The 16,030-nt window shown below is 41.4% G+C and overlaps 2 protein-coding genes across 7 annotated transcripts in view; both read left to right on the top strand.

Moving 5' to 3' along the window:
* The first annotated feature begins 12 nt into the window (after positions 1-12).
* LOC104923906 (zinc finger and BTB domain-containing protein 6) lies at positions 13-2,574 on the top strand. 3 transcript variants are annotated; one of them, XM_019260160.2, is made up of 3 exons: positions 13-255; positions 552-825; positions 1,096-2,574. In XM_019260160.2, exons 2-3 carry the CDS (start codon positions 562-564, stop codon positions 2,155-2,157), a joined length of 1,326 nt encoding a protein of 441 aa, XP_019115705.1. In that variant the 5' UTR covers positions 13-255; positions 552-561; the 3' UTR covers positions 2,158-2,574. The 3 variants fall into 3 exon arrangements, with proteins under 3 accessions (XP_019115705.1, XP_027137817.1, XP_010735407.2); XM_010737105.3 differs by having other exon boundaries at positions 15-255; positions 552-870; XM_027282016.1 differs by having other exon boundaries at positions 14-870.
* Positions 2,575-7,041: 4,467 nt separating this feature from the next.
* rc3h2 (ring finger and CCCH-type domains 2) overlaps positions 7,042-16,030 on the top strand; it is a 26,793-nt gene continuing 17,804 nt past the window's right edge. For 2 of the 4 annotated variants that reach the window (XM_019264433.2, XM_019264347.2), the window contains exon 1: positions 7,042-7,752. The gene's annotated coding sequence lies outside the window, so the exon portion shown is untranslated. Of the gene's footprint in view, positions 7,753-12,954; positions 13,851-16,030 lie in introns of those variants that run through there. The other 2 variants (XM_010736807.3, XM_019264387.2) reach the window with 2 other exon arrangements.

The raw sequence follows: 16,030 nt of genomic DNA, 5'->3' as shown, positions 1-16,030 counted from the left end.
AATTCAAGCTTCTCAGCAGAAAAACCAGAGGAAGCCGGGATGACTGTTGCTCCACCGCTAAAAGATGCATCTCATCCTTCCTTCTGCATGTGTAGCCCTTTAACGTTTTTTTCTAATTCTAACCCCAACTGTGGTTAAACTGGCGTCAGGCGAGCAGTCACTCACTGTCCTCTAAGTTATTTGTGGCTTTTAACCAAGAAAAGCAGCTATTTTCACACGCTGGATCCATCATCTCGGGATGAGCCTGCAGTAAAGGTAGGGCTGGATCGTCACGTTCATGTGTGTTCTCGATCTGTCTCTAGTATTCAACTGGCTGTAGTGTAAATTTTGCTTAATAGCAGACCAAAATCATCTTGTGATAATGATGATAGGATGTGGAGATTGTGATTTTGTTGTAGATCAGTGGGTAGCCAGGTGACTAGGTGGCCTTATGTATGTATTTTAGGATCACATTTATTTGAAATGTACTCATATTGTTCAACTACAGGTAGCACAACTTTTCTGTATTCACGCTCTTACAAACTGTGAACCAAATATTCTTTTAAATCCAGAGAGACCATCATGTCGAGCTCCTCTGACACTCTACAGTTTCGGTTCCCCACCCACTGTGACTCCATCCTCAGCAAAATTAATACACTAAGAGAGGAGCACCGCTTCTGTGATATCAAACTGCTCCTTGGGGGTCCACGAGGCGCCACAGTCCAGCCTCTCCCTTTCCACGGTCACAGGGTCGTGCTTGCAGCATCCTCAGATTTCCTACGTGACCAATTCCTGCTCCACAAAGGCCGGGCTGAGCTGAGAGTCGGTGTTGTTTCCAGCGTGGAAGTTGGCAAGAGGCTTCTCCTGTCCTGCTACACCGGCCTCTTAGAGGTGTAATATCATATTCTGCTTCTCTGGATTGTTTACAGTTAAAACAGAATATCTAGAATCTAGAAATAAAGAACAAATATAACTAACAATAAAGGAGTGGGCGTTTTGTCATACGAAAGTTGATGACTGGTACTCATGTTGTGTGTGTTTAAATTGTGTTTGTGGTCTTGTTTTTTTATTGATTCTCTGTTTTTCTTGGTTTCCATGATATATCAATGACTGAAGGTCCCTCTGAGAGAGCTGGTGAGCTACCTGACCGCTGCCAGCGCACTCCAAATGAGTCAGGTGGTGGAGAAGTGTGCTGAGGCCGTCTCCCAGTACTTCAGTCCCACGCTGGCTTTTTTTAAACTGGAGGATGACTTAAAGGTGAAGACAATCGAGCAGCAAGAAAGCGTCAAATGTCAGAAGGAAAGGGAAGCAGGCCAGCCCAGCAGCAGCATCGAGGAAGCAAATACAGAGGAAGAGGGAGTGACTGTGATTAAGTCAAAGTCAAAGGTCAGCAAGGGAGCTGAAGTGGATATTGGGCAAAAGGAGGTCAAACTTGATAGGAGTGTGGTTTTGACAAAAACTGAAGATGCAGCAGAGGAAAGTGGAGAAATCCAGCCTGTTCACACAGATCAATATGACCACATCACAGGTCTCTTAGGATGTATGCTGCATCCTCCTGCAGCTGTCCGAGATCACACACGTCCATTATCAAGCGGAACTTCTAGTCAACATGAAGAATTAGTGAACAGCTCCCACAACCAAGATGAAGAAGCAGGGCAAGACAAAACAGAAGAAGAAGAAATGTTTTTACTGGCAGCTCAACTGCGAGAATGTGGACAGCTGATGGACTCCAATCTACTTTGCCTCTCTGAAGCAAAGAGTCACTGCTCTGGAGATGAACTGACAGAACATTCAGACAGAATGTTGGTTCAGAGGCCGTACCTGTGCAGGAGGTGTGACCGAGTCTTCCAGCACTTGGAGAGCTATGTGGGCCACCTGAAGGAGCACAGACAGTACTTGTGTTTGGTGTGTGGGAAAGGCTTTTCCCAGAAGAGTAACCTGACCCGGCACATACACGTACACACTGGTGTCAAACCTTTTCGATGCCCACTGTGCCACAAGGCATTTTCTCAAAAGGCAACCCTGCAGGACCACCTGAATGTGCACACAGGAGACAAACCTCATAAGTGCAACTACTGTGCTGTGCACTTTGCACAAAAGCCAGGTCTCAGGCGCCACCTGAAGGACATTCATGGTAAGAGTAGCCTGCAAAACGTGCTTGAGGAAGTTGTGGACTGACAATAAACAGCAGTTTTAGGGTCAAATTAATTAAGGCAGTTATTTTTTATAGTCATATTTATGTCAAGTAAGGTACCACAAAGCAAAATAAGCAACATGACACTCATTATTTTGACTCTGAGATGTGGTATTTCAATTAAAAATGTATTACTTCCTGTTATGATAGATTGTTTTTACCATTTTAGCAAAATGTCAGAGTCTTATAGGGTTGAGCTGGGCATTGTTTCCAACACCTCTAAGAGTGCTCCTGCATTTTATAGTGTGTGTACAGCCAAATAAATGTGTGCCTCTGCTGCCTCTACAACCAAAGATTATATTTACTGGTTTTACCAAGAATATAAGGCACATGTAACTATGTAAACTGCAAGAGAGAAAACATTGCTGTAATTACTGCAGTAGATTATGGAGAAAACTTGATAAAATACATTAAATTCCTTTTAAAAGATTAATTCCTCTGCTTGTTTGCTATTTTTTTGGACAGACTGAATACTGCATGATAAAATATAGGTTTCTTAGATATCCCTTGCTTCTCCATTTGACCCCATATTTGTGCAGCTCGCTGAGCATTACGTTATATGTGAGTGGGTTCGCCCGCATGGCTGAGAGGGTTTCCATGCACTCCTTCACTCCATTCTTTCCCTTCATATCCTTTTCTCCTTCCTGTATTCCTTCCAGACCAGAAATGTAATCGTTACTCATCTCTGTGAATGGAATAGTAGTTGTTGACCTCCTCGGGGCATTTAAGAAACCGTGGATTTGAAATTTGACTGTGTGCAAATCATGAACGCATGACAGGGTGTGTATGTAGTACAGGGATTAGTGTGGGTAAAAGTGTTTGTGTGTGTGTGTGTGTGTGTGCGTGAACAAGAAACAGGAACAGAGAATACATAGAAATACAGTCGAATATATACCAAAACATGTGTGGTGCATGCAGCTTAGATTGAAATAGATCTTCCTCAGAACAATTTGCCTCCTCATTGGTGAACATTAGCCTTTTATTTTATACAGTATGTGATGAGATGTTGAAGAAATTAGGTTGACAAATTTGACACACATACACTGACACAGACGCACACGCAAACAGTTGTATGCATTTGGGGCACTTCCATTACGAATGAGAGACTGAGAGGTATAAAATATGGGAAAGATGAAGACAATGGGGACAGTGGAGGAATAGTGGTGGATAAAGAGATAAAAGGAGTGATTATTACATTACATATTACATTTTATTTGGTATTATAATATTATGTAAGATGCAGGCGTGACCATGACTGTACCAATGAGTCAATGTACTCATTTGGCGAGATGTCAAGCCGCAAGGAGAGAGCATTAAGATGAAAAAGCAGCCCCGGCCCGTCCTTCATAACCACTGCTAAAGTCTCCCTAAGTAAGGCCCTCAACCCTCAACTGCTCCAGAGGAGCAGAGGTGAGATGATCTGTGTGTATACAGGTGTAAATGTGTGGTATTATGTGAGTGTAGCAGGCTCTTCCTAAAATGAACTAAACCCCTGATAAATAAAGTTTAAACCATTAAAGTACGTTTCAAAAAATAGTTTTCTGGGGCTAAAAAGTTAAAAAATTAATATTTCACCAGGTGGGATATTTAACTTACTGCTACTAGAAAAATCTTTCTCTGTAACAGTGACCTAGGTTCCCAAGTTGAATTGTTGCCTAGCCTAGATGAGGCTTATCATGGTTGAAAACAAATTAAAGAAAGAGTTAAAGAGAGTTGCTGTTGCTAGCCTGAGATTTTGTGTGTACACTGAGAAGAATGCTGCACAGCAAAGTTCCATAAAAGCTTACCTTTGGTGTCCTGCAGAGTTGTTTAACAGAACAGGAGTGAACCAAGAGCCAAGGAACATTTTTATAACCTGAAATAAAAGTAAAAGGTCTCAACTTTTTGAATAAGAACACATGCACTTGTCATTATCTCCAGTATATAGTCGGCTAAGCTGATGAAATAGGAAGCGAATTCCCTGTATGAATAAAGATGGGTTGCAATAAAAGCTAAAATGATGAGCATCTACAGCCCTGCTCTGTGAGGCTGTAGTTAGGCACATAGGTGCTTTGAGGTAAATTTCAATTCAGTTTTATTTATATCGTGCCAAATCATGAAATAACTTATTTACATATATAGCAGATCTTGTCTGTACTCTTTATAAGAGACCAAACAATTCTAAATGTTAACATCAGCATGTGAACAAAGACAGTGCTGGTCTTTAGCAGGCACAATGTTTAAGTTCAAGTTGTTCCACTGATGATTTAATGTAGAATAACCTGCAGCCACATTTTTTTATATAGAGGAGATATATCTTTCTGTATGGTAATAATATCACTCAAATAAATCATTCAAATAAATCAATCAGGCAGGAAGATTTGAATTACTGTTTAACTTACAGCCATGTTATCCAGAATCATTATACACCATTTGTTACCATGGAGATCTAGTCAAAAGTATCACGCCAACATCCTGCTGCATGTTCAGGGGTACATCTTATATGTTGCTGACAAGGATCGTCTTTCTCAGGCCTCAGTACTCCCTGTCTTGCTGGAAGAATAGAGCATCATGCCATGAAGCACGCCTCACTTTATTTATCTATTATTTATTTTATTTATTTATTTTCACACACATAAGACTGCATAAAATAATGAATAAATAATACGTGTCAGAGAGGTCACGATGCTACAGACCTCCAAAAAACAAAGAGAGAAAAAGAAAACTGAGCTAACAAAATCTAGTAATTTAGTAAGTAAAAATAACACAAAAAAACACACAGTGAACAGAAAAACTAATAAATCATTAAACAATAAAATCCAATAAAAACAAAAAGTGCATAAGAATAATACTGGAGGAAAAGAAGATTTTTTTAAGATAGCAAACTTTGAATTTGTTAAATGATGATGGCCGATAAAAAGGCGACATCATATTTTGCATATAAACACAAATATTTGATAAATATTTGTGTCATATATCTGTTTTCTGATCAGGGCAGCACAGGACTCATTAGAGTTCAAGAGAGATGCCAATCTTACAAGTCGTTTGTGCAGAAAATAAAGTTGATGAAGATTGGGGGGTGTGTGTATTTGCCTGAACAATATTAATATAAATCAAATAGGGACACATAATAGAATAATAAACAAGAAACATTGAGGAAACCTAATGGTTTGCTTGTCCCCAGTGACTTTTTTCCAATTTCCAATTTCTCATTAACTAAGGTGTGAGACTTAAGAAATGTATTTTCCCTCTACTATTAAGACTCTGGTCACAACAGTGAGGTTGTGGATATGACAGTTAATTCCATCCATCTATTTTTCATAACCGCTTATCCTTATCATAGAGCCAATCCCAGTTGGCACTGGGCGAGAGGCAGGGTACACCCTAGACAAATCACCTGTTCATCACAGGGCTAACGCATAGACAAACAGCCATTCATGCTCACAGTCACACCTACCGGAAGTTTATTGGCACTAATTACTCCGCATGTCTTTGGATTGTTTGAACAAGGAACTTTCTTGCTATGAGGCAACAGCGCTACCAACTGCACCATACAGTTAATTCTTCAGGTTTTTTTTTTTTTTTTGCATATACAAAGTATCTAACAGCTCAAAACCCCTCCAATATGCATCACAGTAAACTGTAATCACATTAAATCCTCATAATGAATAGATTCACCACCTAGTGAACAGCAGGTCAGTTATTATGGCAGTGTGGCACAATTATAAATACTGGACAATGAGTCTGTTAAATACTATTGAGATGTCAGACTAAGTCCATTATGATGTGTATGATGAAGCTATCCGACTAATAGGATTAACCACAGTAGGCTACATTCATCAACATTATTCAGGGTTTCATTGGCCATGATGTGAGTACTTAGAGACTGGCTTTGCGTGGCTTCTACAGAATTCTGTAACAGGCTAATAATAACTTATAGCAACATTGGGTAGAAATTAGTGTATTGCCGCCAGTTTCAGGTTGCGATGCCACTGTTGTAAATATGGACAGCTGTACGCTCCTCTGTTCAACACATGCTCCTTTGCGGTATGTGTGCTCATGTATCCATGAAATGTGAGTTGACAGCCTTCCAGCCAAAACAGCCAAACATCAGCCAGGTGCAACAACACAAGAGCCAGCTAATGTTACTTACTAGTCGTTCACTCTCTACTTTTGTCTTCTTAGTTTCTTCCGTCAACGTCCTGTTTGCCTCTGTCTTTATGTCCATAAAGGCTGCTGAACCTGGTCTTAGCCTTGCCTTGTCAATGTCCTCTTCAGCCTCTTCACCTCTGCCAGTGTGTCCATAGAGGCTCTGCTCCCCATCAGCATTCCTCCACACGCCCCGGGCCTGAAAACCTCCTCCATCCGGTGATGCAAAATGCCTGTGGAACAAACACTAGCACTCTCCCAGTCCAGGCAACCCGGCTAACAAACGGAGCCTGCATTAGCTAACAGCAGCTACAGTTCCCAGAGTTGAAACAGAGCAGCCGGAGGAAATCAGAGGAGAAATCAGAATAGATTTGCTCCATAAAATATGTTCCAGTTTTACATAAATCAGTGAAATAGCTGGTGGTGTGAAACTTGTGCCATTAAGCACCATGTACTTCTCACCATCCACCTGATTGCAACTCAGTGTGGTGTCTAAATGATTTAAAATCTGTTATTTAATGTCAGAAAATTTACATAATGTTGCTTTAATTTAAACCATTGTTGTGTGTGTTATTCAAACATTTCCAGAGAGTTGCAGCTCATCAGACGCAGGTATTTATGGTCAGATTATGGGAAGGTAAACATTATAAATAATAGGGGGAAGACAAGCTGAGTTATGGTTGTTCTTTCTTCCGCTACTGCACTTCTCTAAACGCGGGGCTGCATTACATAGAGTGTGTATGTGCGTGTCTGTGTGTGTTTGTGTGTGAACTTCCTCTTGACAGACGCACTTGCCGAAGCGCATCCTCTGCTGCGCGCTCTGTGCCTCTCGGTCTGTTCCTTTAAAGCCAGGCAGCAGCCCACGCCTCGAAAAGCGGCTTGTTCCGGCTTGCCCCTTTACATCTTTTTATCCTTGCTCACAACATTAAACTAGTCCCCCATGCCGCCGCTCCTCGGACAATTACGCACAAGTATTTTTTTGTTGAACCCGTCGGTGGGTTAAGAAAAACCGCGTCTCGGGCGGAGCGGGCCTGTGCGTGATGCGGAGCGGTGCAGCAGCTCTGTGCCCGTGCAGCAGCAGCAGCAGCAGCAGCAGAAACCCGGTGGTGAGTCTGAGGCGCAGTTCAGACACCATCACTGGCGGAGCGATACCACCATCACATCTCAGCCCCGGTTTGCCAAAGAGCGAGTGTGTGGCTCACTGTACCTGAGCGGACGTGTCCGTCATATACTGTCGGAAAAGGGGGGCAGAGGATCAAAACTGGACCGAGGGACCTGTCTCTAATGCTCTGAAATGCAGTGCCACATCGCTCTCCCATCACGAATGATCTCCCTGGGTTGGCTGCTGCGGTTGTTTTGCAACTGATGAAGAATTTTTGTTTTTTTAAATCATATTGATGCGCTTCTGTGGATGAATATGTTTATTCTGGTGCTCTGGTGTAGTGCGTGAGGTAAGTGACTTATCCAGAGGTGTGCGCTACTTTCTCCTGCTCCTCTGATCGAGATTTTTGTTTGGTGTGTTTGACATTTTGATCTTGATATTTTCAGACTGTTTTCTTGTTTTTTTTGTTTCCCTCAGCTGAATATGATGTCACCTTTAGCAGCTACAGATCCTGAACATTATTATACCATTAGACCTGGTAGCTCATCAGCAATTTCTAGCAACTGGTGCTGGAGGAATATTTGTAAGAAGGCTGGTTGTATTGAAAACATGGGCCCACATAGCTCACAGCCACAGCTACCAATGCAAACCAGTTTTTTTTTTTTCTAGAAAGTGATGAGGCAGTCATTGCATGCTGTAAAGCAACATGAAACTGTAAATTATGCTGCTGCAATGGTGGAGAATGGCTGATGATAGCTCCCAAGCATGATTGCACAAATATGAAATTCATAGTCGAAGCATCACTCTTGCTCTCAAAGTGCCTTCGGCTTGAGCAGTTTCCAAGTTCAGGTGTTTCATATTATTTACTGGAGCCTTCGGTGTGACATGTGGCATCATAAAGTTTAAGTGTGCAGCAGCCTGTCATGCTGGAGGTTACTCTATAACCTGCTGATTTGCAACTGAAAGCAACCTGATATTCTGACATAATCATCCATGGCTGAAACAACCTGATGGTTCCGGTAAGATTGCATAACTAAAGGGGCAATAAAGTAGGAATATACTATATGTACCATGTAATACAGCAGCTTGTGAGCTGTATGGTTGCCCTGCCTCCCATCCAGAAACTACCCCCACACGCTGTCATGACAGGCATAATGAATAAATAATCACACAGACCCACATACCCCCACTGTACACTCAGAAACAAGGGAGCAGGCATGCTGAAACAACTGTAGTAATCCTGTAATAAATAATGGAATTAAAACATTTTCAAATATCACAGCTGCTCCAGCTCCATTACAGCCAAGTGTTGCCACACAAAAACTCAAAATGGTGTGCGATAATAAGCAGCAATATGATGTGATTTTATGTGATTTTTTTTCATTGCGGACTGCAAGTGCATTAGTCCTCTGTCACTTCCCAGAGTGCTATAAACTTCAGTCTTTCAAAAGGTTAACAAGCATCCTCACTCCTCAGGGTTAAAGTTTAACTTTCTCTTCGCCGTTTATCTGCTCGCTGTGGTTACAACCATTGTTTTCATTTTTACAGATGACAGGTTCTGCTTCCTAAACTACCTAACAGTTGAGATAAATGCAATCATTTCACCTCGCCATCGTCAGAAATATGTCTAAACTGAAGTGCTGAGTTTATATACCTCTTACAGTATTGTATCTCAGGGTTTTTCTCAGCCATACGGTGGGTGTGAAGTTTCAGTCGTGTTGTGATACTCACCATGTTGTTCCCAGAAGGCCGCGACGAAAACTCTACAGTTGAGATTATGTTAAAATTTTGGTTTTAGCACATGTTGTTGAGGGGGACCGCGTGATGCATGCTAAACATATTTCGGGAAGGAATTCAAAAGGTCGTTGGCATGTTTCCGAAAGTGAAGGAAAGTGAGTCATGAGAGATATTTGAACTTGTTTAAATACCAAAACAGGCTTATTAACATAGTGTGTGTGTGCACACGTTGCACATGTTTCTTAAAATGAGTAAAGTGCAATCACAGTTGTGTCTTAAATGACAAAATGAAACAGTAATCACTAACGTGTTCATTGTTTTGTGCTGATTTACACCAGGCTGGGTTTACTGCCGACACACACACAGTTATGTGTATACTCTTTCTCTCTCTCACACACACACACTGCATGGCTTGTTCTAATTCTGGGGTTATGGTGATGGTGAGACGAAGGCGCGAGGCCTCATATTACTCCAGATTCCACTGTTCAACACATGCTGCATGGATATGTGTATGTCCATGCATCCATGTGTTTTTTTTTTTTCTGTGCACGGCTGTTCCTCTGGAGGTAGAACTTCCACTAATCAAAAGATAGGCTGTGTGCATGTCGAAGTGTCCTTAGACAAGATACCAAACCCCAAATTGCTCCCGAAGGCTGTGCCATCACTGTGTGAAAGTGTGTGCTCCCTTTCTGATGAGCAGTTGACGCTTTGCATGGCAGCTAATGCCATTAGTGTATGAATGGGTGGTCAGAAGACTAGAAATGTGCTATATATAATTACACGCCGTTTACCATGTGTGTGCATGTGTAGCAGAAAAGTTTTGGGACAATATGAGCGTGACTGTTCGTCAGTCTGATTCAGCTTGTCCCTTAGTGCTGCCACTGGTTGTCATGGATCTATCAACTAGTCAAATATCTAACTCTGAGAGGTTCTTTATGACATTTTCTTGCCTTTATTTGAGAGTTGAGAGTCGAGATTGACAGGAAACATGGAGGGAGAGAGAGGGGATGACGTGCAACACAGATCCTCATGTCAGAATTGTCTGATGCACTTTGCAGGCCCTAACTTCTAGCCGTCAGAGCTAATCTATGATGTCAGTTTAACTGACACATCGTAACAGCTTAGTGTGTTTCTAATTTTAAATCATCCGAAGGCTGTTTGGCTTGAAGTTGCCGCAAAAGTCCAAATGCTCTGCTTTCCTCATAACACAGACCCATTAGTCACCTTCTTTATACACAGATTAATGTGGCACTGCTGTCCCTGAAGAGTCTCTCTCTACAGATACTGGGGTACAATAGAGGTAACTGTGCCAAGTCACTCCGCTGGGCCTACAGAAATACTCAAGCTGGATTTGCAAAGTGACAGTTAGATGTCATGGCACAGCACAGCCAGAAAACACTGACAGTATAAAGAATGTCATACATAGGTTATGCTGCCATGTTGGTAGTCCTGCCTCTTCCACCTCCTCAATCTAAAAACCGGCAGAGACGTGGATCATCAGCGGGCCGAATGATGCCTGGGTGCTTAAACAAGCCATCTGCAACAGCACCTAGCTGTCAATCAAAGCAGCCATGCTGTTAATTACGCATAACTTTGAGCATTAATATAATTTGAACAGGTGAGTTCTATAAAAATTCACCCTCAGTACAGTTGTCATGAACGGGGAAATTAGCTATTGAGACCAAAACAACACCCATCAGTCAATCAAAGCAGTGACACTGTTAATTATTATGACTTAAAGCCTTAATATAATTTGAACAGGTGAGTTAAATTGAAATTCAGACTCACTTGTCATGAACGGGGAAATTAGCTATAGAGACCAAAACTGTTTTTTTGTACCAGGCTGTAAACATGTTTATTTCTGCTGTGAAGTTGGACATTTTAACATGGGGACTTACGGAGACTTACTTGTTCTGTAACCAGCCTCAAGTGGCCGTTCGAGTAACTGCGGTTTTTGCCACTTCTGCAGAGGTTGCCGCTTGCCAGACACTAATGTACGCAAGGATACACATAAAAAGCAACACATACACACATGTGTAGTGTGAGGATACATCCCTTCCAACCTTAGCTCTTGCTCTTACCAACATGGGGTGTGTACCACGTTGATAAGCCTCCCATTGGCTGTAGTGATCTTAACAGAGTAAAACATGGCTTTTCCCAGCTGTACCATGATGAGTCCACCTGACCTTTAAGCGACGCTCAAACATGGTGAGAAGATCTGGCAATGTGAGACCATCAACCTTTAGTCACCTTGGGTTAACCTAACCTCAATCCACAAATGAGACTCATTATAAGCTTGAACAAGAGTCCAGAGCTAACAAAGGCCCCTGAAAAGCGAGGATGGGCCAAATGTGGTTCAATTGTAAAAATGTTCTTACCTCAATGTTTGGAAAAACACTCTCTCAAAACAATCTCTGTCTGTCTCTCTCTGAGACATGCCAAAGGAAACTCCAGATGCCCTCCCCCACACAGAGGGAGGTGGGGGGGGGCCAAGCGAGGACTCACTGTCCTGAGCCAGATGATAGCTTGCCAACTTTTGGCTGTAAAGACGCAATGTACTTCTCATCCTCGGCTCGGTTAGAGTGGGTGGCTCAATAGGCCACTACATCAAATCACAGCTTATGGGTCTACAAAGCCTTCTTTCAGCAATTTTTTAGGGGATATCTTGTTCTTAAAAGTGGAAAACTCAATGTGCTGCATCTTTCTTGATGATAAGGTGTGTTTAAAATGGTACATCCTCTCAACTTTTTCTGCACTCCAAAGCACTTTAGGTCAGTGGTTGTCAAACTATGGTACGTGTACCACTGGCGGTACGCAACCTCCCTGTAGTGGTACAGTACCCTCAGTACTCAGAAATTAGCTATAGAGACCAAAACTGTTTTTTGTACCAGGCTGTAAACATGTTTATTTCTGCTGTGAAGTTGGACATTTGAACATGGGGACTTATGGAGACTGACTTGTTCTGTACCCAGCCTCAAGTGGCCGTTCGAGGAACTGCATTTCTGCATAGGCTTCACCTCACAGCCACCCTGAATATCAGCCTGCAGTTAAAGTTAATGCATGTTTCACACACATCCACCTATTTGCATAAGTACAGGATTGGGAGAAATAATTGTGATAAATGTGCTGTATTAAATGTCTATTCTTGTTGTTAAGTCGTGGTGTTTCTATATATCTATGTATCTATCTATGTATGTATGTATGTTTAAGGCTCTGTACAGACTGTGGTAACACATTTCCCTGTAAGGACAATAAAATATCTATCTGTCTTACATTTAACTTTACATTTAGTCATTTAGCTGAGGCTGACAAAATGGAAACAATCATGGTACAGTGCGACTGGGACATGTTAGTGCAGCAGTGAGTACTGTGACAGTTGTAGAGGAGGGGTTGATTTATCATCTCCAGTTGTCGGTAGTGTTGGAGAGGAGGTAATCTCTGAAGAGCTGGGTCTTAAGGAATATTTTGAGGGTAGAGAGGGAGGTCCCTGATCTGATAGGAACTGGTAGCGTGTTCTACTAAGGGGGAACAACAGACTGGATTGCCTTGGTGGCAAAGCAGTGGTGGAACGTAATGGGTGTGAGGTAACATGTGCCTGTATTAGGGCATTCAAGTAGGTGGGTGCAGTAACAGAAACTACTTTGTAGGCGAGCATTAGTAATTTAGTGGTTACAAGCTAAAACAGTAAGATAGTAAGTGGAGGTCAAAGGAATGATTAAAAAAACCAGCTCTTGAATCGGTTCCGTTCACGATTCAACAACAGTCAACACTAAATAATCTTGGTATTAGGACTAAATATACCTCCTACATTAACTGTCCATAGTTGTAAAAGGTCAGCCTACACTGCTTTATTTAAATCTGTGTCATAATGGTGGTACTTTTTACCGAACGGTATATTTTCTGAGGTGGAACGTGGGACGTATAAAGTTTGACAAACACTTCATTAGGTGGTTTGCAGGCAGTCGTAGAGAATAGAAACAGAGCTCATAGGTCGATTTCCTCGTTTCAAAAATAATCAGAGAGGGAGAGAGGAGCCTGATGAGGAAGTTGAGGTCTCCTGTAATAATACAACACGCCCACTTCTCCCTGTCACAAGACTAGACTTAGTCGGGACTACTGTGGGGGCTTTTTGTGTGTCTGTCTATATGCACAGAGAGCCATTCAAGCAAGTAATGGAAGTCAAGTGTACTTGTGATTATTTTGGACTCCTCGTGTGCTCTGAGGTACTTGTGCATATTATTAATCCAATAGCCTTGTATCCAGTTGTGTCTGCAGGATTTATTTCTGCACACAGAGACAAGCAAAGAAGAGCACAGGGACTCAAAAACAAAAACAAAAAAAAAACAGGATGTAGCAGTTGTTCAGAGCAGGAACAGGTGGCTGTCAACGTGAGTACAGCCACGGTGAATCACAGTTAACAGTTGCCCCCAGAGTCTGCACCACTCCCTAATCTGCGCTCGTGCACTCACACGGAAAGGAGTTTTATCCAAGCTCACGCGCTGAGATAAAACTCCCCACCTCTCCAAACTTCTCCCCCTTTTTTTGACCCGTTTCATCACATGAGCGTTGCCTCACTCCCTCCATCAGACAGTGCTTTCAGCAGCTCGTGGGCTGCAGTAGTGTGTTATATTTGGGCGCCTCGCGGAAGGAAATATGACGCGCGAGGACAGAGCGTCGCTGTCCACGCGGCCAAGGCGGCCAGTTTGGCAGGTGTGTATATAAACTGGTATCATAACTGGCATAGATATGATATATGGGAAAATGCGTTTGGTGGTGAAGCGCTGGATACGTTTGTTTTATCTGGTGTGATAGACAGTTCCTCTTTCTGTTAGTATGTTATGGCATGAACATGCATTTTTTTTTTTTTTGTCAGCATGTTAAAGTATGAACATGCTTTTTATGGTAATATGTTAAAATGTAAATATTTCTGTAGGCATGTTCATTGTAAAGAAATGTGGTTTGTTTTTCATAAAAGGTTGTTTATGTTTTTTTGTTTAAAGTTTTTGAGTTTTTGGTTATTATTTTTCCAGACATGTATTGGAGTTTGTTTTTTTTCATGGGATTGATTATACACAAATAAATACAATACAATACAAATGAATTGTACATTTTGTAGATTTCGTGCATGTGTGGTCACACATGCCGGTTGCAGCATATTTTCAAAACCCATATAGTCAGTCTGTTTTTACTTCTGCTTCTGTGTGTGGTTGTGTGTGTGAGTGTATATATTGTTTCGCTGTAGCTCTAAACATTTGAATATATATATGTACGTTTTCTTTCAGTTTTTTATGGCACCTGCTCTGTAAGGGCACCAGCTGTTATTTTGGTGAGCAGTCTGAACAGATGTAACAGACTCGAAAAAAACAACAGGTGCTGTCTGTCTGCATGCTGTGTCCGTAACACTTTGCATAATGGAGTCAGAATAATATTTTTCTTATGTAAGGTTTTGCTTTTGGTGAATGGGATTATGCATTGAATAGCATAAAGGAGGGCATAGAAAGAGCAACAAAAAATCCTATTGTACTGCATGGCCTACTGTTACGTAAGACGAGGATAATTTCCTGGTATGAAATGTTTTCAGACAGCTGTTGTGATATGTTAATGGAGCTGCCGTTGACACTTTTTTTTCTTCACCACTAAGCAAAGTGATCTAAACAGGCTGATGACATTAATGTCTCCCACGTACCCATCTGCTCTGTCTTTATAGTACCCTTTTTAACTTCTCTACCCTCAATCCCAACTTGCTGTGAGAAAAGTTTGAAATGCAAAGTGTACAGCAGTGCATTTCTGAGGTTTGAAGACAAAATACTGTGTACAGCAGTGCATTTCTGAGGTTTGAAGACAAAATACTGAGACATAATTCAGTCTTGCACACTGTGGTCCCCAAAAATTAAAAGCTCTGATGTTTTGGAACATTTGACATGAACAACGTTTGGCCTACAAACTTGACTTTCCCTCGAACAGGATGCTGGTATTATTCGACTTTATCTGTCTCAACCTGCGGATATCGTCTGTGTTTATCGGTTGGCTGCATACTGATTTGCTCCCTCAGTATTATTATGATTCAGCATGAGCTCAGCTTTTATTAGACAAGAGGAGGTTTGTCTTAAAGAGCAAAGTGAGAAACCCAGATTAATCACGCGACACCGATCTCGCTCAAATTAGTATTCGGTACACAATCTTGAACTGTCTATAACACTGCTCTTAAAGAATCTTTGACCTTTTGCTCCAAAATATATTTTACATGATACATTTTTGATCCTTTGCAGTGATGTTTAACTAATGTTCCACCCACGTTTGTGTGTATGAGTCTAACGTAGACATGGATTCAATGCTGTACAAATTGAGATCACAGCAGGGTCTTTACAGGCTATCTTTTAATGCAATATGTGCTGAGAATTCAGCAACCTCTTCTTTTAAGAGAGAGAGAGGACTTTAACTGCCCACATTAGATTACAGAAATTTAAGACTTTTATGACCAGAGATGCTGCAGATGGCTGTGTACTTAACTAAACACTTATTACACTTGATAGAGCTCAAAGAATGATAATCAGAACTGTCTGTTAGCTCCACTGACAGTATAAAGCAGTGTTTCCCAACCTTTTTTGGCTTGACTACCCCCTGAGCCTTCTTGTCACTTCAGGAGTACCCCTCACACATATATGCGTTGAAAATTCTCAAAAAAATAGAGCATAACACAGCGGTTATAGATGAAAATCATTTTATTTAATCTTCTTAAACTGAACATAAACTTGTCAGGCTCTCTCTCCTTCTTTTTTAGCATCAACTTAATGCAACATAAGAATAAAGAATATGTTTTCTTGGAATAAAAATAATTGGCCAAAATAGCCTGAATACTAAATCAAAATAACCTTCAAAATACAGCAGGT

This window comes from Larimichthys crocea, chromosome IX (assembly GCF_000972845.2).
Source record: "Larimichthys crocea isolate SSNF chromosome IX, L_crocea_2.0, whole genome shotgun sequence".
NCBI classification, from domain to species: domain Eukaryota; kingdom Metazoa; phylum Chordata; class Actinopteri; family Sciaenidae; genus Larimichthys; species Larimichthys crocea.
Note: the sequence above shows the minus strand (reverse complement) of the source record. Positions and strands in the feature narration are given on the sequence as shown.

What these genes read in the sequence shown, in the direction of transcription:
- LOC104923906 (XM_027282016.1), top strand. Translation starts at nt 562, where the DNA reads ATGTCGAGCTCCTCTGACACTCTACAGTTTCGGTTCCCCACCCACTGT. An exon ending in GCTACACCGGCCTCTTAGAG is followed by an intron (nt 871 to 1,095) that starts GTGTAATATCAT and finishes CAATGACTGAAG; the next exon opens with GTCCCTCTGAGAGAGCTGGT.